This window comes from Panthera onca, chromosome E2 (genome assembly GCF_046562875.1).
Source record: "Panthera onca isolate mPanOnc1 chromosome E2, mPanOnc1 haplotype 2, whole genome shotgun sequence".
NCBI classification, from domain to species: Eukaryota; Metazoa; Chordata; class Mammalia; order Carnivora; family Felidae; genus Panthera; species Panthera onca.
Genome location: NC_138353.1, coordinates 18,316,359 through 18,344,098, shown reverse-complemented (window position 1 = coordinate 18,344,098; position 27,740 = coordinate 18,316,359). Strand labels below are relative to the sequence as shown.

The 27,740-nt window shown below is 58.3% G+C and overlaps 2 protein-coding genes across 3 annotated transcripts; both read left to right on the top strand.

The window, feature by feature from the left end:
• Positions 1-144: 144 nt before the first annotated feature.
• On the top strand, positions 145-9,136 carry SCN1B (sodium voltage-gated channel beta subunit 1). Of its 2 annotated transcripts, none has more exons than XM_060652240.3 (6): positions 145-562; positions 2,299-2,465; positions 3,246-3,486; positions 7,859-8,000; positions 8,338-8,409; positions 8,497-9,136. In XM_060652240.3, the coding sequence occupies exons 1-5, from the start codon at positions 523-525 to the stop codon at positions 8,402-8,404; spliced, it is 657 nt and encodes a 218-aa protein (XP_060508223.1). In that variant the 5' UTR covers positions 145-522; the 3' UTR covers positions 8,405-8,409; positions 8,497-9,136. The 2 variants fall into 2 exon arrangements, with proteins under 2 accessions (XP_060508223.1, XP_060508224.1); XM_060652241.3 differs by having other exon boundaries at positions 8,338-8,414.
• Positions 9,137-10,451: 1,315 nt separating this feature from the next.
• On the top strand, positions 10,452-27,606 carry HPN (hepsin). Its single transcript, XM_060652176.2, has 13 exons — positions 10,452-10,632; positions 11,185-11,254; positions 16,969-17,070; positions 17,160-17,201; positions 22,299-22,428; positions 22,502-22,624; positions 22,737-22,777; positions 23,037-23,202; positions 23,292-23,482; positions 26,263-26,358; positions 26,552-26,694; positions 26,877-27,041; positions 27,260-27,606. The coding sequence occupies exons 2-13, from the start codon at positions 11,239-11,241 to the stop codon at positions 27,296-27,298; spliced, it is 1,254 nt and encodes a 417-aa protein (XP_060508159.1). The 5' UTR covers positions 10,452-10,632; positions 11,185-11,238; the 3' UTR covers positions 27,299-27,606.
• The last annotated feature ends 134 nt before the right edge of the window (positions 27,607-27,740 follow it).

The following is a 27,740-nucleotide window of genomic DNA, read 5'->3' as shown; positions in this document are numbered from 1 at the left end:
CGCGGTCCCTGCGCCACCGGGAGAGGCCGGTGCGGCGGGCGCCTCCCGGGCCGCTGCGGCAAAGGCTGGGCGGCCGCGCCCTCCCCCCGCGGTGATTCATCCCGCCCCCTCCCGCTCCCTCCTCCCTCCCCAGGCCGCCGCCGCCGCCGCCGCCGCCGCTGCAGTGCGCAGGAGACCGCGGCCCGCGCCTCAGCGCGCCCGAGCCGGAGCCGGGCCGGGGTCGGTGCACCTGGCGAATGCGCCCGGCCGCGCGCGCCAGCGCAGGAGCCCGAGGAGCGGCCGCCGCCCGCGCGGCGGGGATGCCCGGACGCCGGGCCCCGGGGCTGGGCCCCCGGCGGTAACCGGAGCGGGGGGGCCGCGCCCCCCCTCCGCCCCCCCCCCCCCCCTTGCCGGTCCCAGAGCCGCAGCTGCTGCGCCCGCGCGCTCCCGGGGACATTCTAACCGCCGCCCGGGCCCGCTGCCTCTTGCCCCGCTATTAATACCGGCGGCCCGGGAGGGGGGCGCAGCGCGCGCAGCGCAGCCATGGGGACACTGCTGGCCTTGGTGGTCGGCGCGGCGCTGGGTGAGTGCGCGGTGGCTGGGGGGCGGGGGGGGGGGGGCGGCGGAGGGCACAGCCCGGGCAGCGGCCCGGCGGCGGTGTTCGCGCGCGGGACCCGGGACGGCGGGGCGAGGGCCGCCCCCGGCCCATTCCCCGGCGCGGCTAAGTCCGCTTCCGAAGTTGTGAGCGCGGAGCGCCGGGCGCGGGGCGGGGGAGGGCGGTGGAGGTGCGGGTGGGCGAGAGAGGGCGGGGGCCGGGCTGGCACAGCTCGGCGGCTGCGGGCGCCCAGCCGGGGGCGAGGAAACGCGGAGTCAGCTGCTCTCGGAGCCCCGCAGGCTGCAATGTGACACCCACAGCGGCGGGAGGGGGTGGGGGAAGGCGGCGCCCGGAGACTGGGACGGGGGAGACCGAGACACAGGGAGAGATGGGGACGGAAGGAAAGGCGCGAGAGACACAGCCACTCGGAGTACTCGGGCTTGCTCCGCGGAGACTGGGGATCGGGAGTAAGGGGGGAGACGGAGCCCGAGAGGGATGTAGAGGGTGCCAGAGAGACGCCGAGAAGCGAGTTAGAAATCGGAGCGCTGGAGAGAGAAACTTGAGAGAGGCAGGGCCAGACGGAGACACAGGTAGACACAGGAAGAGACGGGGTGTAAAAGAGGCAGGGAAAGGTGGAGAGACCGACCGGAAGAGGCTGTCTGAGTCTGGAAAGAGGACACAAAGCCGTGGGCCCTCCAGAGAGACTCCCTAAGAGATATGAAGTAGGGGAGACAGACACAGAGGTGCGTAAGGAGTTGGAGAGAGACGGAAGAGGAGGAGGACAAGAAGTTCCCAGGATTCCTAGACGAAGACACTCGGGGAAAACAAACGAACAAACAACAGAACACCCAGAGCTAGAGCTGGAGAGGCATAGCATTCGCTGATGAGTGTTGGGCCTTGGGAAGGGGGTGGCAGGTAAGAATGTGGAGGAGGCACCCAAAGGGACTGGAATCCAGTGCGGACGCAAAGTCCCTGAGGCTGCAAAGAGCTCAGTGAGTTTTGAGAAGCTGACAGGAGGTGGGACAGGAGTCGGGAGGTGAGGAGCCTTGGGGGCAGAGGGGCCAGGAGACGGAAGTTGGGTAGGGAGTGGATGACACCAGAACTTGGGGACCTGGGGAACAGGGCTGGAGCGCAGGTCGGCCCTGCTTCCAGTGCCCACCTAGCCCCCCCGAGGCCTTGCCTTCTCCTGGCTCCCTGTCTGGGGCTGACTGGTTTTGCAGAGCAGGAATGGTAGAAAAGACTCTGCCACCTTGAACTTCTAACCCATCTGGAATTCTAGTCCCACCACCTAAATGCTGTAGCACCCTGGGCAAGTGGATTTCTTAAGAAGGGCTACTTGGGTGGCTACTTGGGTTAGAGAGCAAAGACTTGAAGTTCCTGACCACAGTGACAGCCCTATTTTGCTAAGGGGTTGGGGGGGGGGAGCTTCCTGTGTGGCAGGCCCCCTGCTGGGGCCTTACCTAACTCACGGAATCTGCCCAGCAACGCCCAGAAGCAGAGACGATGGTTTCCCTCCCCTCACAGAGGGAAACTGAGGCCACAGATCCTGAGAGACTCGCCAAGGGGACACGGCAAGTGGCAGGGCCAGGCTTAGTGTCTGGGTCTGTCCATTCATAATGTTATTGAGGGGAAACAGATGGTCTCCGAGAGCCAACAACCAGTGAGCCTGGCACTGCCTAGGGCGATGGGTGGCCCTGCGCGACCTGAGCCTGCTGTCCCCGCAGTGTCCTCAGCCTGGGGGGGCTGTGTGGAGGTGGACTCGGAGACGGAGGCCGTGTACGGGATGACCTTCAAAATCCTGTGCATCTCCTGCAAGCGCCGTAGCGAGACCACCGCCGAGACCTTCACCGAGTGGACCTTCCGCCAGAAGGGCACGGAGGAGTTTGTCAAGGTGTGCGGGCGCACGGCTGCGGGAGGGTGGGCATTTGTGTGGGGGTTGGTGGCGGGCAGGGGCCAGGGGCCAGGAGGGGGTGGCTTGTCTGTTTTCAATAACGTGCCACTATCGGTGGCCTGGATTCGAACTCCGGCTCCCCCAGTGACCAGCTGGTGACCTTGGGCAAGGCGCTGAGCTTCTCTGAGCCTCAGTTCCCTCCTCTGGAAAGATGGGAGGGTGATGGTCTCTAGCTCCGAGGTTTGTGTGAGGGTCCGCGTGGCTGTTGCTCCTGGGACACGGGTGGCACAGAGTGAGTGTCGTTGGAACTATTTAGTGCCAGCAAGAATGTCTCAGGCAGTCATTATGGAAGAGAAGCAGAACTTTTTTGACCTCCTTTATGTTACACGTATTTTGAATGACAAACGACGGGGCGCCTGCTGGAGAGCTGGGGTCTGCAGCAGCTGAGATGGGACCCCTCTGTCCCTGCCTGAGGAGTGTGCCTGGTGGCCGGGAAGAACTTTAGAGAATGAAAGCCAGGAAGGCGGAAGGGGGGGTGGGGGGTACTCCGGAGGACGCCTGAGGAATATGTGTGTGTGCGTGTGTGTGCGTGTCAGCTCCAGGGACACACTCGGCGTTGGGGGCGGGCCGGGGCCTGATCCTAGCCTCCCCTGCGCCCTCCCTGCCTGAGGTCACGGTGCCCGCGTGTGTGTCCACTGACTGTCTGAGTGTCAGGGCAAGGGACAGAATAGTCTGGGTAGGGGGCCGGGCGCAGGCAGTGACCGGCCCTGCCGCCCCCAGATCCTGCGCTATGAGAACGAGGTGCTGCAGCTGGAGGAGGACGAGCGTTTCGAGGGCCGCGTGGTGTGGAACGGCAGCCGGGGCACCAAGGACCTGCAGGACCTGTCCATCTTCATCACCAACGTCACCTACAACCACTCGGGCGACTACGAGTGCCACGTCTACCGGCTGCTCTTCTTTGAGAACTACGAGCACAACACCAGCGTCGTCAAAAAGATCCACCTTGAGGTGGTGGACAAAGGTGAGTCAGACCCTGCCTCCCCCCCTCACCCCTGTTGCCCACTGGCAGCCAGATGGCGGGACAGATGGCAGGTAGGGGACAGGCTGGCTCCACGCCTGGGCCAGGCAAACGCCCACGGCGGCGGGGGGAGCCGCACCTCCTTCCCCAGCCCCAGCTCTGGCTTCCATTTCCTTTCAACCCCAGGCAAGGGCCACGGCAGGCCCCTCCTCTGGACGTTCCGGGTGCCAAACTCTGCCACCTGTGCTGTGCCTTCCCCTCTCTGAGGAAGTGTTGTCCTGTAGGATGCAGGTCGATAATGGTATCCACCTCCCAGGGCGTTGTCTGAACTGTTCTATGGGGAGGTGTGCTGGGTGTCAGCTGCCCCCGTGCCTGGCCCGCAGCGGGGCCTCAGCAGTGGGGATGACAGTGGAGGTTCTGACTGTCGGAGAGCCTCAGCCCCTCCTCCCTTTGTGACCGTGAGGGAAGAGATAAGAGTGTGTCCCTTGGAGCAGAGCTCCTTAAATTCTGCTGTGTACGTGGACCTGCTGGGAGTCTTGCTAATGTGTAGACTCCGACCCAGCAGGCCTGGGGTGGGGGCTCAGGCCACATGTCTAACGAGCTCTCAGCAAAGCCGACGCTGCAGGTCTGGGGCCACACTGAACAGCAAGGATGCAAGGTGTTTTTGAACATTTCATCATTTTGGCTCCAGCTGCCTTGGATCCCTTCTCTGAACCATCTTCTGATGGGTGTAAACTGGAATTTTCCAGGGCACAGTGGCCCATTGGCTTAGAGTCAGGAAGATATCCCAGAACTTGAGCCACCCGAGAGCCATGGCAAGTACGTCCCGTGGGGCCCACGGCGCACGCGCATTGTCACGGGGACCGTGCATCGTCCTTCCTTTCCCCCAGGGGGGTGCCAGCCTCAGAGCCTACGTGCAGTCCCTCATTGAACCCTCCCACCCACCCTCCTGGCTAGGGGCTCTTACTACTCCCCCCACTTTACAGATGGGAAACCCCGGGCTCAGGGAGGTCGAGATCACAGAGCTGGGACCCGGATTTGAACCCAACTAAGCGTGTGTGACTGCCGTTTCTGTTCTTGGCATGATTCATTACACTCTGCTGTCAGCCAGAGCCTGTGGGTTTCTTTTGATAATTAGCATTTTTACGCTTGTTATCAAAGCGATCCCGCAGGATTCAACACAGGAGACGTGTCGGAGCTACTCGCTGGTGTAGGTCACGATGCTGGGTGGGTGGCCACCCACGGATGTAGAAGATGGAGCCCCGCCCGAGGGAGTGGCTGTAGCAAGAACGCCCCCAAACACTGTAGCTGAACAAAATCTGTGTCAGTCTTGTCTCCTGAATCAGCGCCGAGGCCAGGGGTCAGGAGGGCAGGGAGGCTCCATGATACCGTTCAGGCAGCCGGGTTTCTTCCATCCTGTGGCTTGGCCCTTGCTCGGGATGCTGTCCGCACCTGCGAGGGGGAGGCGGGGGTCAGGTGCGCCCACGTCCCAGCAGAGCCTCTTTTAAACATTATGTACCATATTCTCCTCCCCACCAGAGCCGGTGTTCTTAACAATTACCATAGGCAGAGCTATGCTGTTTTCCCAGAGTCTGTGGTTTCTTCATTATCCAACAGGCTCTAGTGTTTTTTATCCACTGTATTAAAGTATTTCGTATTACTATATACTATACTCTTTAACATTACCAAACATACAACAATGTTTTCATCATAATCCATCATACAAGAGTATTTTTAACATTACCCACCATGCTGTAGTACTTTAAATTAATCATATTGTAGTATTTTAAAATTTTACTCGTTATGCTATAATAGAGTCGGCATTACCCAGCATACTGTAGTATTTTTAACACTACTCATCCCACCACAGTATGTCTTTCATTACCCATTATATTGCATTGTTAGTATTGCTGGCCATACCATATTTTTTCTTTTTTTTCTTTTTTAATTTTTAAAAATTTTTTAAAGTTTATTTATTGAGAGAGAGAGAGAGCACATAAGGGAGGGACAAAGAGAGAGGGAGAGAGAGAATCCCAAGCAGGCTCCACACCATCAGTGCAGAGCCCAATGCAGGGCTCGAACTCACAAACCTCGAGATCATAACCTGAGCTAAAATCAGGAGTCGGAGGCTCAACCGACTGGGCCACCCAGGCACCTACCATATTCTTTTTTTGTTATAATCCACAATCGTACTGCATTCTCAACATGACCCATCAGCCAATACTGCCTCCTGGTAATAGCCCCAAGGAGGGTTTTCCAAGGGGTCATTTCCAGAGGAGGGCCCGTGGGTGCTGGTGGTGGGACCTTTGCCGAGCTGGCAGAGCTGCAGGAGACCAGAGAAGCACCCGGGAGTCCCCCCACCAGGAGTGGAGCCAGCAAACAGGGACCAGAGGGCTAATTCTATTTTGGACATACCCAGCACGGGTGGAGAATGCCTTGAGGTAGAGCAGCGTCTGAGGCGAGGGAGAAACCCGGCATGCACAGATGCGGGCGGGGGCCTCAGACCTGGGGGCTTCTACTGGGGGCAGGCAGGTGAAGCTTTTAGAAGACTTGGGGGGTTTTGAAGAAATCGGAGTTCTCCCCAGGCAAGGTGCCTATTACCCTCTGCCCCAGTTCCTCATCTGTGAAGTGGGGGAACCACAGTCCTACCTCCTGGGATGTCTATACGGCTTGATGGGAACTGCACTTGATATACAGCAGCCTTTACCAAGTCTTTCTTCGGCTGTAGTAGTTCCCAGGGCAGATAAGAGCCCAGACCCTGCAGCTGCTAACGCTTGGGGTTGAATCCTGGCTCCGAGTCCAACCCTGGCTGTGCCTCCTTGCCTAGCACCGTCCACTTTCTGAGCCTCAGTGTCCTTGTCTGGAAAATGGGTTACAGAGCCGTGCCTGTCGCTGTCCTAATCTGATTGGGAGGGCAGGAGACACCAGATTACCTAAATCCGTTTGGGCACTGAGTTCCAGGAGCAGGGATGAGAACCCGATGGTGTAAGCTTTATCCAACATATATCCAACTCAGTGTGCTTCCTGAGGTCAGCTGACATGGGAAGCCAGAACTCTCTCTATCCTTAGGGTGTTTCAAAGACTCAGAGAGATGCCCAGATAAGGAACTTAGCACAGAGCCTGGCTGAAAGTGTGCATTCACCATATGAGATACACTCGTATCTTTTGAATGAATGAATGAATGAACGAAAGGACCAACGAACGAATGATGGGTGGAACCCTTTCCCCAGCTCCTTCCGGCAGAGAGGCAGGGGAGAAGCATCCAGCCCGCACCCTCCCTCACTCTGGCCCAGAAAGCATCGGTGCCATCTGCACCGGTTGGAGCAGCAGAAAGTGCCCACGGACAGGGGAGGAAAGACCATGTGAGGACAGTGGGGAAATGAGGTCCCGGCCATCAGGAAGGAAAGGCCCGGGGATACGGACTGGACACCCGTGAAATCCGGCCGATGACGCCACAGTGGCCTCCACCTCTAGTTCCCTGGCTGAACGCATCCCCCTCATAGTTTAAATTTAGGCTCAATGAAAGGAAGCTGGCAATGGCAAGAGGCAGTGCCGTGGAAAGGATAGAAGGTTTCCGGAAAATGTCAGTGAATAGCCAACATTTAGGCAGTGCTGACTGGGAGCACATCCAAGCGTGTGCTTGGATTTTAAGCGTGTGCTTAATACAGATATTAACTTGTTTTCTCTTCCCAGCCACCCTGAGGGAAGGCATGAGTCTCATCATCTCCGTTTCACAGAGGGGGAATTGAGGCCCAGAGAGGCGGAGTCATTTACCTAAGGTCACACAGCTAATAAGAGGCAGAGGCAGGATCTGAACCCTGGCAGTCTGCCCCCAGAGCTCCCACTCTTAACAGTAGTAATAGTATTAATAATAGTAAGCATTTATTGAATTCTATCTATAGGTTAAGCACTGTTCTAAGGATTTTTGAAGCGGACTTATTTTTACAGCACTCCCAAGAAGGAGCTATTGTCATTATCAGCTTCTCACAGATGGAGAAACTCACACCCAGAGAGGATGAGTCACTTGCCCAAGGTTACACAGCTGGCAAGTGGCAGAGCCGGGACTTGAACCTGAGCCTTCTGGTTGCAAAGCCACGGCTCTTGGGCACCTATGGTCACCTGAATGACACAGGTGCCCCCTCAAGCCACACAGGGAGGCAGGGTGAGGGGGACCTCAAGGCCCACCTGAGGCTGGTTATTAAGAATCACGGTAACGATGACGACTCTAGGGAAGCTGCATGGTCCTATTTGCAGACCAGGCCCAGAGAGGCCAAGCCACTTGCTCAGGCTCACACAGCAGGCTTGGGGCGCCTCAGGCTGTCATGCCTCCTGAGCCTAGCCTTGACTGCCACCTAACCCTGCCTGGCACTTGCAGCCAACAGAGACATGGCATCCATCGTGTCGGAGATCATGATGTATGTGCTCATCGTGGTGTTGACCATATGGCTCGTGGCAGAGATGGTTTATTGCTACAAGAAGATCGCCGCGGCCACGGAGGCTGCTGCACAAGAGAATGCGTGAGTGGGGTCGGTAGGGAGGGGGGTCAGGCGACCCAGACCCGGGCTTCCCCGAGAGGGATGTTTGTTGTCAGAGATGGATAGGGTCAGGTCCCAGCCCCTTCCCCTCCCAGGACCCGGGAGTCTGGACCCCCAGACTCCTCCTCCCTCAGACTCAGGACTCCGGGCCCCAGCCTGGACTTCTTGTGGATCCTGGGAGCCCAGCCTGCAGTCTCCTCCTCTCTCTAGCTCCAGAGCCCTGTACACCTGGGGCGGAGACCCCAACCCGCCTCAGTTTCCTGGGGGTGGGCCAGACTGATGATGGGGGTCACTGTACATCTGGCCTTTGCCCCCACAGCTCGGAATACCTGGCCATCACCTCAGAAAGCAAAGAGAACTGTACGGGCGTCCAGGTGGCCGAATAGCCCTGGTAAGGTAGGTGGGTGGGCAGGGACCGCAGCGCCCGGGAGGGTGTCGCCCACTAGGTCCCTGATACCTGTCTCTCCCTCACCTTTAGGCCCTGGGCTCCACCTCAAGGAAGAGCCAGCCCTAAATGGGGAACATCTGGGCACAGCCTGCCCCCAGTGGGGGCTGGCCATTCCCGGGCCTCCACGAGCCTCAGAGTCCTGCCAACGGAGCCGCCAGGGTGGGAGGGGGCAGGGGGCTTGGCTCACACCCCCAATCCAGCCTACTTCCTCCTGCTCCATTGCCCACCCACGCCATGCATGATGGGTAAAGCAATACTGCCGCTGCCCCCACCCCTGCTTCTGCTGCCTGTTTGGGAGGGGGGGCGGTGAGGTGGGGGCAGCGGCTCCGCACCCCTCCTTCTTGCTGATTTGCACACACTGGCCGCTTCAGATGCACACTACTGGGGCCCAGCCCCTCCCTGCCCCAGCCCCCACCCGGTGGGGGGTCGTGATGGGCTGGCACGGTTTGGGGCAGGGGGTTCTGGGGCCCACCCCGACCCCCAGCAACATTTCCCCTCCTTCCTCTGGCTGGACCTGGGGTCCCCTCTCCCTGTGATGCACTCTTGCCCCGGCCCAACCCTGCCCTCTCTCACCAGCCTTGGATCGCGGCCACTTAGAAAGGGGCCCGTTCAGCCTCGTCTCTCTTCACACAAGTAGTTTTGTTCATGAAATAAAGATTCTTGGACTTGATTCATAGTCTTTCTCGTGAGCCCCATCACCCTCTACACCCCTCAAATCCCAAAGCCTCAGTTCTCCTGGGGAGCCGCCCTCCCGGGGAAGGCAGTGGGACCTCTCTGCGCATGTTCAGGGGTAAGGATGAGGAAGAAGCCGGTGGGTGGGTCTCGCCCTCCCCGGGGACAGCCACTTAGTACTTGACTAGTTGGGGTTGGGGGGTCACTAGCGCAGTGGGGACCGTGAGTGGTATGGGAGGGTGGGGGAGGGCAGAGGGGAGCCCTGGGTAGGGCAGGGGGCAGCAGGGCAGGGAAGGTGCTCTGGAGAGAAGAGAGGGAATGCAGCCGTCTCTTCCCAGCAGTGTGGGTCTCTGCTGTGATGGGAGCTGGGGAGAGGGAGAGGGAGATGAGGGGCTGGGCAGCAGCGGGGCCCCGCCAGCACGACCCCCTGTGAGAGGCTGTGGCTCTGAGTGGAGCCAGTGTGTGGGGTGAGCAGCTGTGGTCTGTGTTTGGGTGCATGGCTGTCCACAAGCAGGTGTCTGATGGTGACCCTTGGGTGTCTGGGTGTTTATCTGGCCCTGGGGTCTGACGTGGATCGCTCTTGGCTGCTGGCGGGACAGTGTGTATCTGCCTGTGGACACTTCCGGCCACTTGGCCTGGGCCTCAGCACTCAGTGCTGCCTTTTCCGGGCCAAGCCCCCCATCCCCCCTGTGTAGGACTTCCAGGCTCCAGAGGTCACTGCTGTAGGCAGCAGGGAAGCTGCCAAAGCAAACCAGCCCCCGTGACTTGTAGGAAGGCAGCTGGGGGGGAGGGGGCCGGGGCCAGGGCTGGGGCAGGGACCCGGACTGCCTTGTTCAGGAGCTGCACATGGGGGGCAGGAAATGGCAGGGGCAGTGGCAGGCTTGGGGCTGGGCAGGAGGTGCTAGAGGAAGCAGGGGAGGACAGGGAGGGAGTTAGGCCTGAGCTGGGGCAAGGTGGGGGAGGGGTGGGTAGGGCGGGGGCTGGGCCAGAGGCAGGGGCAGAGGCAGGGGCAGGGTGGGCTTGGGGCAGCCGGGGCCCTCTGTCTGGTTGCCTCCAGTTCAAAGGCCCATCCTTCAGTCCTTGCGGGCACCCCCTCAGCCCCACCCCCCACCCCCGGCCTGCTCTGTCTGTCTGCCCAACCCCCCCGCTTCCATGTCCCCTCAGACTGGCACACCTGGGCCCCCTCCAGGCCGGAAGGAGGCGATGCGGGGGCAGGCCGGCCAGGTCCAGCCCCTGCAAACCCTGCCCCACCAGCCAGGTGGCCTCCAGCGTTGCCGATCCCTCCGCCCTGCCCCTCCCCGCCCCTTCCCCCGCCTCCGGCCCAGCCCCCCTCCTCCTCAGGTGAGGCAGCCAGGCCTAGCAGGCCCCACGCCGCCGCTGCCTCTGCCTCCGGGCCACCGCTGCTGCGGGGCCACCATGCTCCTGCCCAGGCCCGGAGACTGACCCGACAAGGGCACTATCTCTCAGCTCTGCCCCCACCTGCCGGACCCCAGGGTAAGGACCGGGGCCCTCAGTTCCAGGCCGGGACACGGGTCCCCTCATCCTCACCCTACCTAGCGCCCACCTCCCGGCAGAGGGGCTCCCAGACGTCTCTCCAAGGACCTTGGAGCTCCAACCCCGGCTCCCTCAGACACAGGGATGGGGCCCCAGTCTCCGCCTCCCTCAGACCCGGGAGTCTGGGCTCCTACGCCCCTCCTCCCACATACCCAGCAGTTCAGAGCCCCCAAATGCCTTTTTCCCCAGGACCCAGGAGTTCAGGTCCCCAGCTCTCATCTACTCCCTCAGCCCCAGGAATTCAGACCTTCAGCCCACTCCTCACCAAGGCCCAGGCACGGGGGGACCCCAACCCTGCAAATCAGGCGTCCCCTGGCTGCTGGTCAGACACTGACCCCATCCTTGAACCCGGCCCGATCTGCGTCCGTGATCACGGCGTGCTCTGGCCAGGGCCCAGTCCCTCCAGCCTCCCTGGATGGGCGCCTGGGACTGGGGGCACCAGGGCTGGGCTCGGCTCCCCCAGGCCCTGCCTCTCGGTTCATCTCCCCACAGGTCCCTCCCCGGCCCAGGAAGTCAGCCTGGGAATCATTAACAAGAGGCCGTGACATGGCGGAGAAAGAGGGTGAGTCCCCTTTTCCTTGAGTCCCAACTTTGGCTCTGCCTGGCGCCCCTCCCTCTGTGCTCTGTTCCCAGCCCTCCACCCCCTCAGAGCCCCCTTGCTCTGGCACCCCTCCTGGGCCCACCCCCAGCCCCTTGTGAAGTCTCTTCCACCTGATTAACTATTAACCAAATTTTCTGTGGGGCTGTGCCACCACCCGCCTTCCTGCTACCCCATATGACCTGCCTGGCTCCATGCCTCAGTTTCCCCTCACACCCCAGTGATCTCTCAGCGAACCCTGGACCGTCTTCTCCTTGGGGCTAAGGTGGGAAGACCAGCTATCATGGTTAAGGACACAGACTCTGGAGCTAAACGCACAGGCCTGTACTTGAACCTGCCACTTTTTTGCTGTGTGGTCTTGTACAACTGACATCGTTTCTCTGGGCTTCATTTTCCCCCTGGGTCAAGCATGGATCCTAATGCTACCAACCTACCTACCTGCCTACGTACAGGGGTTGTTGGGAGCTCGGAACACACACAAGGCACCACTGTGGGGCTTAGCATGTGAGACACATGCCATGAACTGGAGCGGTTATGACAGAGGTCGGCCGACTTGGCGTCCCCGGGACCCGAGACCCCCACCGATTCCAGACATTCCTCCCACCTCCCCGCACTGTGGGCAAAAGAGCAGAGGGAGGACTTTGGACTCGGCCAGGATGGATGGAGAGGGGAGAGGTCGCAGAGAAAGCACTCCAGGAACGATGGGGGAAAACACGCGCCCGAGTGGCTGGCACTGAAGGGCTCTTGGCAGGCCCCGGTGGGGGCTCCAAACAGCCCGCCTCTCCCTCAACCTCTTCCACGCTTGGGGGCCAGCTGGAGGGGCCCGATCAGGGGACGGCCTTTCCTGCCTGCCTCTCCAGTGGGGGCCGGCTCCCTCTCTTCCTCCTGCAACCAGGCTAGCTGGGTTTGGTCCCAGGTGGTGGCACTTTTTGGCTGGGAGGTCCCGGATTTATCCTCTCTGGTCCTCAAGCTTTCATCTGTAGCATGGAGATGACACGAAGACCTCGCAGGGTGGCATGAGGGTCTGAACGGCAGGAAGGGCTGGCTGTGTTGGCTGAGACGATCAGTGTGGACACTGCCCTTGTGGGGTCTCAGCACAGTTGGCAGATCAAGCCCCAAGCCGCACGGCTGTGGCCCAGAGCGAGCCCAGGCTCGCAGTGGCTCAGGAGGGGGCACTTGTCCTGGCTGAGCAGGTGGGTGACGGAGCCTGGAACCTCAGGGATGGCATGTCTCCTGGGGTCCCCGGGCCCGGGGCCCCTGTGTGAATGAACTGGGGAGAAAAGCAGGTCATGCCCAGAGGGGTGGCCGGAGATGGTCTGGCTACAGAGAGAAGCAAGGCAGAGTGGGGCTCCAGTGCACCCCCGGGCAGCTCAAGCCGGTCCCGTCGCGGCGTCCTGCTGGCGGGGCTGGAGCCGGCAGTCAAACCTGGATACAGATGCTGAGAGGTTCTGGTGCTGCGCCGACTTGCTGGGTGACCCAGGGTAGGTGGCTGCGCCTCTCTGGGCCTCCTTTCCTCATCTGTACACTGGGGACGAGGATAATGATACTGTCCTTATTAACACCTGGTGCAAGGATGTAAGGGAAGTGCAGGACGGGGCTAGGACAGGGCTGAGAGCCATCCCTGCCTTGTGGCTGCTACATCTGTGTTGCTTTGAAGTGTGCCCAAGGCAGGCTTCTTGGTGCTCCCCGGGGACTCAGAGTTGGAGGAGGCGATTCCCCGGGCCGACACTCAGGATGAGTAGGGAATAGGTAGGGTGTGCCAGGCAGAAGGAAGAGTGGCTAAAGGCAGGGGCTGACAAGGCGCTGGGTGTGCAGTGGCACATGGGTAATTCGGCTATTTCTGGAGGTGATACCGGAAGTGGAGCTGGGGCAGCGGTGAGGTGAGCAAGCCGGAGCCACGTCTCTTAGGACTATTTCTGCTGAAGGGCTGGCTGATGCCTTGGCAGTGCTGGGTCTCTCCGCAAGATGGCGCTGGTGGTTAGTCTTCGTTTCTCTTATACTGACTTGTGTTTTACAAGTTCTGGGGCTTTTGACTGCTCTTTGGAAACTATTGGGTGTCTGATAAAGAAAGCCCCATAAGACTCTCTGGGAATTTGGGGAAACATGTTCAATCCCCGAATCTTGAACAGCGGCACCACAGGGCTGAAGGTCTAAGACTCTGTCCTGGCGACACTGGGGAGCCATGGAGGGTTCTAGGTAAAGAAGGGACAGGATGGATTTTGTGTTTAGGAAGATCTTCGGGCTTCTGTGTGGAGGCTGGACCAGAAGGGAGGCTGAGCGCAGGTGGGGCTGGGAGCAGGGAAGGAGAGGGTGGACAGGAGATGCTCAGGAGGCCTGCAGGCTGTGAGCTGGCAAGCTGTGTGTGTGGCAGGGGTAAGCATCCTGCAGATGAGGGACAGTCCTGAGGATGAGAGCCTCTGACGGGACCTGGGGGTTGGGAGGACATTGAGGCCAGTGTCAGACCAGGAGGGTCCTGTGGGCGGGGACATCTACGAGGCTGCAGGACAGAAAAGGGAAACTGAGGCTGTGGAGGTGTGTGAGACGGATATGGGAGCAGGGGGCCTGAGTGGGGGGAGGCCATGTGCCACCCTATGGACTCCAGGTTTCAGGGAGTAAGAAGAGGGTCAGGGGATGGGGAAGGCCCCATCGGAGAAATGGAAGGAAAATCGGGCACGTGCCGTATCCCGGAGGCCAAAGGAGGGCCCTCCATTCAGGAAGTGGGAGCTGGGTAGGATGAGGGCTGAGCCACGAGCCTGAGTTTCAAGCCAAGGAACCAAAGATGTCACTTGTGAGGGTTTGCAGCCAAATGGTGGGGGCAGAAGACCTGAGGTAGGGCAGCCTTAGTGCCCTTGGGGGGCAGAGAGCAGTGCCTGCGGCAGAGGCTGGGCAGGCTGCCTCCCAGGCCCGGAGGCTCCCCTGCTTCCCGGGAATCAGGGCAAGGAGGCTGCCTCATGCCCACAGGGAGGACACTTCCTGCCTCCGCAAAGACGAGCCGTGAGGAGGCTTCTCACACAGGCGGACCCAGAGTGAAGACGCCTCCTGTCCCCCCACGGGCACCTGTTTTAGGGTTACTCGAAGTCCCCAGATCCAGAAGGCGTGGAAGGAGGTTCTTCCCGCCCCAAGAGACACGGGGTGGCAGCGCTTGGCACCCCGGCAGGCACACCAGAGCCTCCGGGCCGGGCCCAAAGCCCTGACAGGCACCTGAAAACAAAGGGACCAGGACCAGCCTCATGGCTGCAGGGAGTCAAGACCTCCCACCGGAACCAGGAAGATGGTTGGGGGCAGAGTCGCCGGTGGGCGGGCGTGGGCGGGAGGCCAGGGTTGGCCTGGCCCACTGTGGCCTCTTTGGAGGGAGGGAGTATTTGTTTTCTCATGCCTTGACGGGAACTGCTGGCTTCTCAAATTCTTAAGACACCCAGACGCCGGCCGTCCCAGGAGGATCCTGGACCAGGCCTTGCACCGTTCTGGGTGCTGGTCTGGCCCTGTGCCCACCAGCTGTACTACCACGACATGGAGGGGAGAGCTGGGAGCTCCTGCTGCCCCGGGGACGGCCTGCAGGTGCCAGGGACAGCTGGGCACACGCCAGGCCCTGCCAAAGGCTTTTAGCAGCCCTGCATCTTCGGCCCTCCCGCAATCCCTAGCCAAAGGGGTTGGCTCTTAGTCCCCAGGGCCTCTGTCACACTGGGAATAAAACCCCCCTTCTCCTCAGGCTACTGGCCTCCCTGGTTGGTCCCAGCCTCAGTGCCTGCCTTCCCCCAAGCTCATGCCATTCTGGCCACATCAGTGGCCTCTCTCAAACAGATCATATGCTTATTTTTGCCTCAAGGATTTTGCCTGTGCTGTTCCCTCAGCCCACAGCGCTCTTCCTTGAGATCTTTACATGGCTGGTGTCACCCTTCAGGTCTCTGCTCAAAAGTCCCCTCTTGGGGAGACCTTCCCTCAGCACCCTCCAGAGGCCACCTGCTGCCCTGACCTGCATTATTTCCTTCATAGACTTCGCCACGGTCTGGAAATGATTGAGTTTGCTTACTTGTTTATGTTTTCCCCTCAACCTTACACATATGAGAATGTGAGCCCCACGAGAGCGAGCATCTCACCTGTTTTGTTTTGGGATGTGTCTCCTGAGCCTAGAACGGGGCCAGGTACAGTGGATGCTCCAACAGGACAATGAATGAATAGAGCTCCATTTACCAATGAGAAAAGTGAGGCCCAGAGAGGTGAAGGGTATTGCCCAGGACCACACAGCTCTAATGTAAAAGCATTTATTGAGAACTTGTTCTGTGCCGGGCATTATAGCACGGGGAGAGGTAGCATGGCTTAGTGGTTCTACACTTGGGCCCCAGCACCAAACGTGCCCGGGTTTCAGGACTCAGCACTGCCTCTTGCTGGCTGAGTCACCCTGAACATGTGACTCCACTTCTCTGAGCCTTAGTGCTTCCTGCTTGAAGAATGGGAACCATAATTGAAATGAGGCCTGAGTAAGTGAATGCATTTAGAGCAGTGCTTGAGAAAATAAGCCTGTGATTAGAGTTTGGCTATTATTTAAGAGAACTTGAAAGTATTATTTTTAGGTGAGTGCTGGGGGGATGCCCATTAAATAGATGAGAAAGCTGAGGCTCAAAGAGGTGATGCCACCTGTCGAAGGTCCCAGGGAGGGAGGGGTAAGGCCGACATTTAAAATGTTTTTTAATGTTTATTTATGTATTTATTTATTTATTTATTTATTTATTTATTTGTTTGTTTGTTTATAGCATGGATTCTTTAACTCTTTTTTTTTTTTTAACGTTTATTTATTTTTGAGACAGAGAGAGAGCATGAACAGGGGAGGGTCAGAGAAAGAGGGAGACACAGAATCTGAAACAGGCTCCAGGCTCTGAGCAGTCAGCACAGAGCCCGACGCGGGCCTCGAACCCACGGACCGCAAGATCATGACCCGAGCCGAAGTCGGCCGCTTAACCGACTGAGCCACCCAGGCGCCCCAATGTTTATTTATTTTTGAGAGAGAGAGAGACAGACAGACAGAGGGAGACAGAGCATGAGCGGGGGAGGGGCAGAGAGAGGGAGACCCAGAATCCGAAGCAGACTCCAGATTCCGAGCTGCCAGCACGGAGTAAGACCAATATTTCAAAGTGGGGCTTGCGAATTTTCAAACTTAGGTTCTTACCCTCCAGGGGCACTTTTGACCTTGGAGCTGGGTCCTGCGGGAGAGGTCTGGCTTTGGGAGAATACCCAAGGACGGAGGGACCGGAGCAGACTGGTGGTGAGGAAATGCCAAACAGGAGGGAAGTGAGCTGCCAAGGGGGCAAAGGTCAAGGGTCACAAGAACCTCTGAGAGAGTTATCAGAAGTGAGAGTTTCGAGAAAAGGGTGCAACACGATGAAGGAGATAGCAAAGTGCGGAAGCGCCTGTCATGTGTCACCGACACTGGGGAGGAGAGATCATTACCCGGCAGGAGTGCGGCTGTCCCGGCCACGCCCCTTCCCAGCGGGAAGCCTTGTGGAGCTGGACACCTGGTTGTCCACGCTGTAGGGGAGGGACGGCCCTGAGAAACTGGGCCCAGGGCATGGCAGGCTCAGGCGTGCTAAGTTAGCCCTGGGGGCTAAGAGCTGGCTCCGTGCCCAGACCCTGCCGTGACGAGGACAGGCCTGGCGGTGGCTCCAGCACGGTGTCTGTTGCAGGTGGCCGGACTGTGCCATGCTGTTCCGGACCCAAGGTGGCAGCTCTCGCTGCGGGGACACTGCTGCTCCTGACGGCCATCGGGGCAGCATCCTGGGCCATTGGTGAGAGTGGCCTCTGGGCCTCTACCCTCCCCTGCCCCCTGCAGCCCCCCCCCGCCGCCTGCCTGCCCTCACCTCTACCTTCTCTGCAGTGACCTTTCTACTCAAGAGTGATCAGGAGCCGCTGTATCCGGGTGAGTAAAGCAGGCTGGGACCCTTTGGGAAGCCCTGGAGGACACATGTACCTGGTGGGAGCTCCAGAAAAAAGGTCCTGAGTGACTGCGGGAGCCTGTGCAGAGAAGTTAGCGGCGATGTTGTGCCGTGTGGAGGGCCTGCTCTGGGCCAGGCACTGTTCTAAGCACTTCACTTGTCTGGTGTCTCTTAGACTCTAAGTGCATGACCCGCTTGGTGCATCGTGAAATTAAATTAGGGAGTTGAAAACCGCATTTTAAAAATAGATTAGATTAGAAAATACCACAGTGTACCTCTCTCCGTAAGAAAAAGTTTTGTTAATCTTCTGTTTCGGTTTTACGAGAGTGGTACTGTTTATCAGTCCGTTTTACAGATGGGGAAACTGAGGCTCGGAGCAACGCAATGATTCGCCCCAGAAAGCACAGGTTCAGGGCTACGCTGTGATGTAAAATGTGTTCCTTACTGCGAGGCAAGGTCAAAACCTGTCTGAGGGGTGCCGTATGAATTCGGCGACCCATTCTAGTTCTTCTGGGAGGCGGCTGCTGTCATGACCCCCATTTACAGATGTGGAAAATGAGACCAGAGAGGACACACAGCTGGTAGATGATGAGGCCAGGAATAGCTGTTAGGCTTGCCTGGTAGAGCTGTGTCTGCAGGCAGCTGAGAATGAATGGCCACACTAATAATAGATACAGACACTAAATGTGGAATGAATGGATGAATTTTCCCAGATGCCAGCCCCGGGCTGCCGTTCTGTGGCCCAGAGCAGCAGGAAGAAAGGGGAACTTAAGTGTCGGCATGTATTTTTCACTCCCGTGAGCCTCATCAATTCCATAAAGGGCTCTGCTCACGTCAAGAGAAGAAATGAAAATCCAGACAAGGGAAGCCTACGTCCATGTTGGTCATCATCTCAGCACTTGGCATGTACAGGTGCCGGGCGCAGGCCCCTGGGCTCTATGCTGTCACTTCATTAACCCTCCCCTAAAGCTCATTTTAATGTGGGGAGGCCGAGGCACAGAAAGGCCCAGTGATTTACTGCAGGTCTCAGAGCTAGTAAGCGGCAGGGTCTGGGATCTGAACCCAGGTAGCCTAGATCTGCTTTTGTGCAGAACAACTACACTCTGTTGTTTCTCGAGAAATAGCCAAGCAACTCGCCATAGTGACGGCTAACATCTGCCAGGCCCTGGCTGTAAATTTTGCACCATACCCTGTGAATTTGGAGCTGTTATCATCCCCGTTTTTCAGAAGGGGGTAACTGAGGCCCAGTGAAGTGAAGACCACACACTGAATAAGCGGCAGGACAGAGGGGTCGTGCCCCTGCCGAAAACCCCTCCATAGCTCCCCACTGCCGCTGGGCTAAAATCTCAACCCGTTGCGGCTCCAAGGCTCCTAGGGTCCATCCCCCTCTTCCGCCCGCACCTCACGCTTGCGTCTGGCACTCGCCAGGGTCCACTCTCATGCCCTTGAAGAACCCTCCCGGTCCCACAGTCTTTGCTTATCACCTCTTTCCAGCTCACACCTAGAAGCAGTTTCAAGGTTCCGCACCGTCACTGCTGAGCTCTGGGGCCTCCTACCGGTCCTGCCCCGCCTGAGTCCCAATAGCCTCATCTGTAAGCGGCGAGGGGCGCGGGGGAGAATGAGAGATGATGGTCCGTGCAGTGCTTGGTTCTCAGCCACTTGGTAAATACTGCTTTTGTGTCTCACCTTCAGGCTTTAAGGTTCCTGAGCAAGGCCTTCCTGCACCCCAGACCTCATGCTCCCCCCGACCCCACCACCATCCGTGTTGCCGCGGTAAAACTCTCCTCACACTGATAATTATGTACTTCTGGTGCATTTTAGGAGGGCAGGGGCACGTTGTTTGCTGTCCTAGACGGTGTCCTGCATCTAAGTCGGTGCTCAGGGAGTCTTTGCTTAAATGAATACACACAAGTTGCCATTGAACTACCCTGTTCTTGGCCTCCAGCTGGAAAGTAACTAGGCCGTGATTCAGACAGAGCTCCGGCCAACGTCAGCACTACTGCTCAAGTTATACTTGGGTTTTCCAAAACTGCTGGGAAATTACAAAACAAACAAACAAACAAAAACAGATGCAAAACTATATCCCCACCTCATTTTCCTGGGATTTTCACACCTCTAACTATATCACACAATTTAGTAAGCCAGCCAGGTGACCCGGAACACATTTTTTCTTTTCTTTCAAATAATTCATACAAGAATAAAGAGTTGAAAAGTGAGAAACAGTGGCACAGAACGTGGCTTCAAAAATAATTGGAGGGGGCATTTGATATTCCCTCCCCGCATCTCCCCCAACCCATATCCATAAAGTGATCATTTTTTCCCTAAGGCCTCATCCTATCTGGAACACTTGGAAACTTTTCACCCCCAGCTGATGGTTTGAACCCCAAGTCTTGGTCTTGGAATGTGGGGTGGTGGGCGCCATCCAGCAGAGGCACCAGGCATCGCCTGCCCCCACCTCAGAGCAGGAGGCCATAATTAAGGCAGGACAGCCAGGAGGCTCTTAGTGCTAGCTGGGGGAAGTGTGCCCAGGGTGGGGCCGGTGAAAGTCCAGGTGAGACCCTCAGAAGCAGCAGTGAGTATGTAGGCTGGCAGGCCTGGGTTCAAATTCTTTGCTGGTTCTTAGCAGTAGGTTCCTGGGCAAGTATGTCCTCTCTGAGGCTCAGTTTCCTGATCCGCAAGATGGGCATAGAAGGGGTCTCTATGCCCTAGGATGGTTGTGAGATTCAAAAGCCACCCCCCATACCAGATATGACATAGTATAACATGGTCCAACCCACTGATGTCCCCCTGTTGTCACTGTTTGGCCCTCAGAAGGGCTGGACAGGCCACCTAGGGCAACATTCACAGCTTGGGGTTTGGAGTGGCGAAGCCTGGGTGCGAACCCTCTCTGCTTCTCACTCACCCGGTGATGTTGGACAAGTCACCCCCTCTCTCCGAGCTTGAGCCCCTCCTCTGACCAAAATGGGGATCTCTGTGGCTTCGGGGTGGTGTGGCAAGGCCCTGCTGTTGGTGGTCAGGGAGAGCACGAGGCATAGTGCTGGGCACCTAGCAGGATCTCAGCACGCAGCCCTGCCTCCCTTGTCCAGATCCGTGGGGCTATGGGAAGACCACTCGGCTTGGGTATGGCCTCGCCGGCTTCCTCCTGAGAGGTTGGCAAACTGAGTTTGCCCCAGATTTGGTTTCTTAGAACGTGCTCTGGAGCAGCAGCAATGCAGGAAGCTCGGGAGAAAAGGACCCAGGAGGTCACAGCTGGTCCTTCCCCAGACCTGCTCCCCCAGCCCCCTTCCCCATCCTGGTCAACGGCAGCTCCATCCTTCTATGGCTCAGGCCGAACACCGTGGAGTTGTCCTTGACCCCTGTCCTTCCTTCACAGCCACGTCCAGTCTGCCAGCAAACCCTGTCCCTGCGACCCAGAGTCTAAACCCTTCGCCCCCACCGTCCCTGCCCCTGGCCCAGCTTCCATCCACCCCCTCCTGGACACCACCGCAGCCCCTCCCCAGGTTCCCCACTGCTCTGCTCACGGCCCACAGGCAGAGGGAGCTTGTGAACCCCCGAGTCGGGTCAGGGCCTCCCGGCTCAGCCTCCCCTGGCTGCCCCTCTCTTCGGGGAGAAGCAAAGTCCTGGTGTTGACCCAGCCTACCTCCCAGCTCCTCTGCCTCTCGCTCACTCTGCTCCGGCCTCCTTGCTGGTCCTCCCCCACCGCACCCCCCACCAGCCTTGGGTTCTCTGTCCTCGCAGGTCCTGTGGCCTAGTTCTCTGTTCCCTCGCCTACCTTCCCGACTCTCTCCCCTCCTTCAGATCTACATTCACACTCCACCTCCTTAACGAAGCTCTCTCCGTGCCCGCCTATGGAAAATGGCAGCTTCACCCCGCACGCCAGTACGCCCCTGCCTCTGTCAGGCTTGATTTGTCTCCCCGGCTCCTTTTGTGACACACCATCTATTTTACTCATTTGTCCCTTTCATTCCCCGTCTCACCTACTGGCCTTTGAGTTCCACAGAGCAGGGGTTTTGTCTGATTCGCTTATTGCTTTGGCAATTTGTCCACTGCCCAAAACGGAGCCAGGCCGTGCTGAGGGGTAAATGTAAATACATACACCTGAGGCCTGTGACCTGGCTTAGATGTGGAAAGGGGTCCTCTGGCCATGTGGGGAGCAGCCTGGGAGGGGCTAAGAGGGCCTTCAGTTCTCAACACAACCGGCCCCAGACATGAGGAACCCCCCATGGGCTCTCTCCAGCCTTACTGTGTCTCCACCCCACCTCTTCTCACAGCTTGTGATGAGGTGTTTGGTTGAGTGACTTTTTTTCTGCTGCCTGTCTTTCCCACCCCTGGACTTGGGCTTGGTGAGGGCACAACCCAGGGCTGCCTAGGTCATCTTTGTGCCCCCAGCATCACCCCACACAGGACTGGGTACGGAGTATATGTCTAGTTAACACTTATCTGGTGAATGAATGAATGAATACTACTTGGAGAAGTGCCATGGATTTTAGTATATTCAAGGCTTGGACAAGTCTTGCAGAAAGGATAGCTTTTCTTTCTTTCTTTCTTTCTTTCTTTCTTTCTTTCTTTCTTTCAAAAAAACTATAGGGTATCTAGATAGTTTGGCAATCTGATGTGTCAAGGGTCTTCAGGCTGCAGAAGACAAAAGGAAAAAAGAAACAAACTGGTTAAACAGAAAGGGAAATGATGAACTTACTTCTCCAACAGTTCTGGGGGTCTTGCAAGCCTGGCTTCATCAAGGGGCAGATCTTGGCTTTCCTCCGCGTTGGCTGAGTTTTCCCCTCCTGGGGGTAAAGATGGCCCCGGGAGATCCAGCCGCACACGCCATCCTCTCCGGAGCTCGCTGGAAACCGCTTCCCTCTTCCCAAATGGCCAAGCAAAGGGTCAGACTAGCGGTGCATGTGCAGCCGGCTCAGGCAGCCCGGAGGCCACAGGAAGGTCCCCGGGTTCCCAGCCCATAGGGGCCCCCCAGCTCCTATTGGCTCCGCGGAGACCCTGGCCTGGAGCCCCGCAGGGTCGGGCGGGCAAGCGGGTGGGCACAGCGGGGAGGTGACCCAGGCGGCCGTCCTGTCGCCCTGCAGTGCAGGTCAGCCCTGCCGACGCCCGGCTCATGGTGTTCGACGACACGGAGGGCACGTGGCGGCTGCTGTGCTCCTCGCGCTCCAACGCCGGGGTGGCGGGCCTGGGCTGCGAGGACATGGGCTTCCTCAGGTAGCGGGCGGCCCTCGGGGGGTGGGCGGGCGGCGCGGGGCGGGAGGAGCAGGCCTGACCCCTGCCTGCCCAGGGCCCTGGGCCACTCGGAGCTGGACGTGCGGACGGCGGGCGCCAACGGCACGTCGGGCTTCTTCTGCGTGGACGAGGGGAGGCTGCCGCTGGCCCGGAGGCTGCTCGAGGTCATCTCCGTGTGGTGAGGAGGGCAGCGGGCAGGGGCGCCCACCCGCCTGCGGTCGGTGCCCTTTCTTCCGTCTTAATTGGCCTCTCTTTTTATTTCTGCCTCTGCCCCTGTCTTTCTCTCACAGTGACTGTCCCAGGGGCCGTTTCCTGGCTACCGTCTGCCAAGGTGAGACCCTGAAACTCAGAACCCTCTCCCTTAGGCCCTCCCCCCAAACCCAGAGCAGGGCCATGTCCCATCAGGCATCCCCCCCCGCCCCCCTCTCCCCCCCCACTGGCCATATCCAACCCTACAAGGATGGAGCTGTGTCCTCTCAGACTCCCCCAGGATGGCAGGGCCTTGTCCCCATAGATCCCCAAGGATGGGGCTGTGTCCTGAGGTTCCAGGCCCTCCCGGGGCCCTCGTGACGACTCCGCCTCTCCCACAGATTGTGGCCGTCGGAAGCTGCCTGTGGATCGCATCGTGGGGGGCCAAGACACCAGCCTGGGCAGGTGGCCGTGGCAAGTCAGTCTTCGCTACGATGGAGCTCACCTCTGTGGAGGGTCCCTGCTCTCTGGAGACTGGGTGCTGACAGCTGCCCACTGCTTCCCTGAGTGAGCGTCCTGTAGCGCTGAGGGGGAGAGGCGACGTGGGACGGGCCGTGCCCAGGCAGCTGCCATCCTCCTCTCCTGTCCCCTGGCAGGCGGAACCGGGTCCTGTCCCGATGGCGGGTATTTGCCGGAGCTGTGGCCCAGGCCTCCCCCCATGGCCTGCAGCTGGGGGTGCAGGCAGTGGTGTACCACGGGGGCTACCTCCCCTTTCGAGACCCCAACAGCGAGGAAAACAGCAATGACATCGCCCTGGTCCACCTGTCCAGCCCCCTGCCCCTCACGGGTAAGTCTGGAGATGAGCCTTGGCCTTGGGGACTCCAGAGGCTGGGAGGAGAGAGGACGGAGCCATAGGAATCCACGGGGGTAAGGGAAACGATCTTGACGGGCACGCGTCAAACAGGGATGACTGGTGCAGCCACTTTGAAAAACCACCCGGCAATTCCTCGAAAAGTCAAACATGGAGTTACCATTGGGCCCAGCAAATTCCACCCCAGGGTACACGCCCGGTAGAAACGGAAACACATGTCCGCACAGAATCTCACGCACAGATGTTCAAGGCAGCTCGGTTGACGACAAGCAAAAGATGACAACCCACACGTCTGACAAACGGATGAACAGAACGTGGTCCATCCACACACGAAAGGAGTGACAGGGTACCGACATAAGACACTCAGATTAGCCTTGAAAACACTGTGCTAAACCAAAGTCAGACCCAAAAGGCTGCTCTATGATCCCGTTAAAATGAAATTCCAGAATGGGCAGGTGGGGGGACAGAGAAAGATCGGTGGTTACCAGGGGGTAGGGGAGGTATGAGGTAGGGGCGAGGCTGGGGTGGGGAGATTGGGAGGGGATGAGTCAAGAATACAGGACCTCTTTTGTTCCAAAATGGATCACCAGGCACCCAACTCTATGTGAACCCATTAAAAAGCCATTGACTCGTACACTCGAAGAGGGCGACCTGCATGGTGTGTGCATTATGTCTCAAAAGAGCTGTTACCAACAAATATAGTTACGATGAAATGAAGAGGGGTGCCCGGGTGGTTCAGTCGGTTGAGCGTCCGACTTCGGCTCAGGTCATGATCTTGTGGTTCGTGAGTTCCAGCCCCGCATCAGGCTCTTGTGCTGAGAGCTCAGAGCCTGGAGCCTGCTTCGGATTCTGTGTCTCCCTCTCTCTCTGCCCCTCCCCTGCTCACGGTCTGTCTCTCCCTCTCTCTCAAAAATAAACATAAAAAAAAAATTAAAATTAAAAAGATGAAATGAAGAAGGCTTTTAAAATACACAGATGAATCAGAGAGGGACTCAGAAGTTAGCCCCTCTGCAGTTCTCTGGGGCATTTTCTTGCTGTCAGGGGGCAAGACTCCCCTTGGGGGCCAGGACGCTTCTCCAGGGCCTGCCTCTGGATTGAGAGCAGACCTTGGGCTTCCGCTTTCAGCAGGCCACAGTGTGGTGACACTAATCATAAAAACAATGGCCACGAAGTCGTAGTAATGACGACGATGAGCCTCCGTCAGGCAACGGTACAATGATAATGAAATAGTACAATTAGCCCCCACGGCAGCCTGGGGAGGGTGGGTCTTCCTCTAATCCTGCGTTCCCACATGGGGAAAGATCCCGACACAGAGAAGGGAACTCTGCTCCAAAGTCCCACAGCTGGAAAATGGCAAAGATCTGAGCCAAGCCTGCCTGGCGTGGGAATCTGTGCGTGTAACCCCCAGGCTGTGCTGCTAGGGCTGTTTTGTGGTTTCTATTATACTTATTTTTATGCCTATTTTCTTTTGAATGGTCCGTGTTATTGGTTTTCCCATCGAAGGGGATGATGCACATTTTGCTTTTTTCTTTTGTTTTTATTTTCGAGAGAGAGAGAGAGAGAGAGAGAGAGAGAGAGAGAGAGCATGCACCAGTGGGGGAGAGAGAGGGGGAGAGATCCAAACTGGGCTCCACGCTGACAGCACAGAGCATGTGGGACTTGAACCCATGAACCATGAGATCATGACCTGAGCCACCCAGGCGCCCCAGATACACTTTTTTTTTAAAAAACAAAGCCTTGTCTTTGGGGGTTACAAATACTGAAGTAAAGAAGTGTCCATGGAAGCACAGGAGGAGGGGGTGGGAGTGGCTTCGGTTCGAGACACGAGGCCGAGGGGGTAACAGCATAGGATTTGGGATCAGATTCCGGGGCTTGCCGTCTGTGGGATCTTGAGTGTGTGGCTTCACCTCTGTCTGTGCCTCAGTTTCCCTGATCCATTAAATGACCGCCTAGGGTTTTTGAGATGATTAAAAGGGGAATGTGAGTAAAGAGCTTCGAGCGATGGCAGCACACACAGTGAGCACCCAGTTCGTGTGAGCAGTCACTGCTTTTGTTGTTTATTACTGTGACTCATTCATGTGAGCATTTCCTATGTGTCAGGTGGGCTGCTCAGTGCTTCGCCAGTTTCTCACCACACCCTCTGGGGGAAAAGATTATTCTGTCCATTTTATAGCGTAGAGCTCCGAGGCTCAGGCGCGTGAAGGCACCAGCAGGGAGCATTCAAACCCTCTGTGCGTGTTGTGCACGGCACGAGGACATCGCATCTCAGGGGCACCATTCTCACTGTTGTGGGCATAGACCTGTGTATCTACTGTGATGATTTTCTGGCAGTTGGAAGTCACGTATGTAAAGATAGGGATGCCTTTTCCTACTTCTCACAAAGGCACCCTCTCGGCAGGGGCTGGCCCTGTGGGCCGTGGTTAAGAACACCGGCTCCGGAATCAGGCCAACCTGGGTTCCAGTTCTAGCTCTGTCACTGAGTCGTTATGAGACTCTGGACAAGTGACTTGGCTTCATGTCCCTCCTCTGGAAATGGGCTAACAGTACCTCTCCCCTCCCCCCCCGGGCTGATGGGAGTTTGGAGGATACAGGAAAGCGCCTTGTACACGGTTAACTCAGTTGATGGCAACTCTTCCCGTGGTCATTTTAAAAGAACCGAGGAAAGGGTGTGCCGGGGCGCTTGAGGCCGCCGGACAGGGGTTTGGTACAAGGTGGGCCAGGCTGGTAGAGGCTGGACCACGTGGTCTCTCGCACAGAATACATCCAGCCCGTGTGCCTCCCGGCTGCCGGCCAGGCCCTGGTGGATGGCAAGATCTGTACCGTAACCGGCTGGGGCAACACACAGTACTACGGTGAGTCCCGTCCTCTGTCTGCGGAGCCGCCGTCAGGGAGACTGAGCTGGGCTGGGGAAAAGCAGTCCGGCTGGTCGAATGCTTCTGGGCCCCGGGGCATAGGGACGCTGAGGAGCCCGGGCGGGGGGCACCAGGAGGGAAGGGGGCCGCGCACGCTCCCCAGCCTTGGCCAGCCTTGCCCGCACACCCCCAGGCCAACAGGCTGGGGTACTCCAGGAGGCCCGAGTCCCCATAATCAGCAACGATGTCTGCAACGGCCCCGATTTCTACGCGAACCAGATCAAGCCCAAGATGTTCTGTGCCGGTTACCCTGAGGGTGGCATCGACGCCTGCCAGGTGAGGGACTGTGTGGGGTAGCCCCTAGCCCCTGCCACTCCGTGGATGGAGACCCAGGGCAGGGGGCGGTCGGGCTCCCTATCTCAGGCCCAGGGGGCTCTGTGGCCACAGCCGCTGGCCATTCAAGAGGGCCTCCTGGATGCCCTCTCGGCCTCCAGCCAGGCCTCCCCTTCCCCCACCAGGGTGACAGCGGTGGCCCCTTCGTGTGTGAGGATAGCATCTCTCGGACGCCACGTTGGCGGCTGTGTGGCATCGTGAGCTGGGGCACCGGCTGTGCCCTGGCCCAGAAGCCAGGTGTCTACACCAAAGTCAGTGACTTCCGGGAGTGGATCTTCCAGGCCATAAAGGTGAACGTTGGGCCCAGATGGGAGCCAGAGGGCGGGAGTGTTTGGGACTCTAATGGGGAAAAGGGAGAAGGCGGGGTTTTCTGGAAACCTGTGCTCAGGCCTAGAAGAGGGCGGCCTAGGGAACAGCTGGATTTCAGAGGGCTTCTGGGGAGGGGAGGGGAGCTGTGGGACTGGGGAAACCTCTCAGTCCTCAGAAGCCCCCAGCTGTCTCTCCCCAGACTCACTCCGAAGCCAGCGGCATGGTGACCCAGCTCTGACCTGCGGCTTCTCCTTGAAGTGCACGCCTCCAGGGCCCAAGTTCGCCTAGGTGGCTCCAGCCCCACCTGGTGGGGTTCACCCTGGGCCTGGAATGGGACATTTTTCTTCTTGGGCTGAGCCCACAGGTCCAAGGGTACCCTCCCTCCAGGCTCCTCTCTTCCACAGTGGCGGGCCCACTCAGCCCTGGGACCACCCGAGCCTCACCCTCCTGACCCCCCTGTAAATATTGTTCTGCCATCTGGGGACCCCCATCTAGGTGCCCCTGATGACAGGATGCTCTTTAAATAATAAAGATGGTTTTGATTAACGTGGCCTCTGAGTTTGCAAATGGCAACAGCAATGAGGACATTTGTGGGGGAGGGAAGAGAGAAGTTAGGGACTGGCACAAATCAGGCAGGGAGCATTATCCTCCAGTCCCCACTGGCTTAAGAGGAAAAAAAA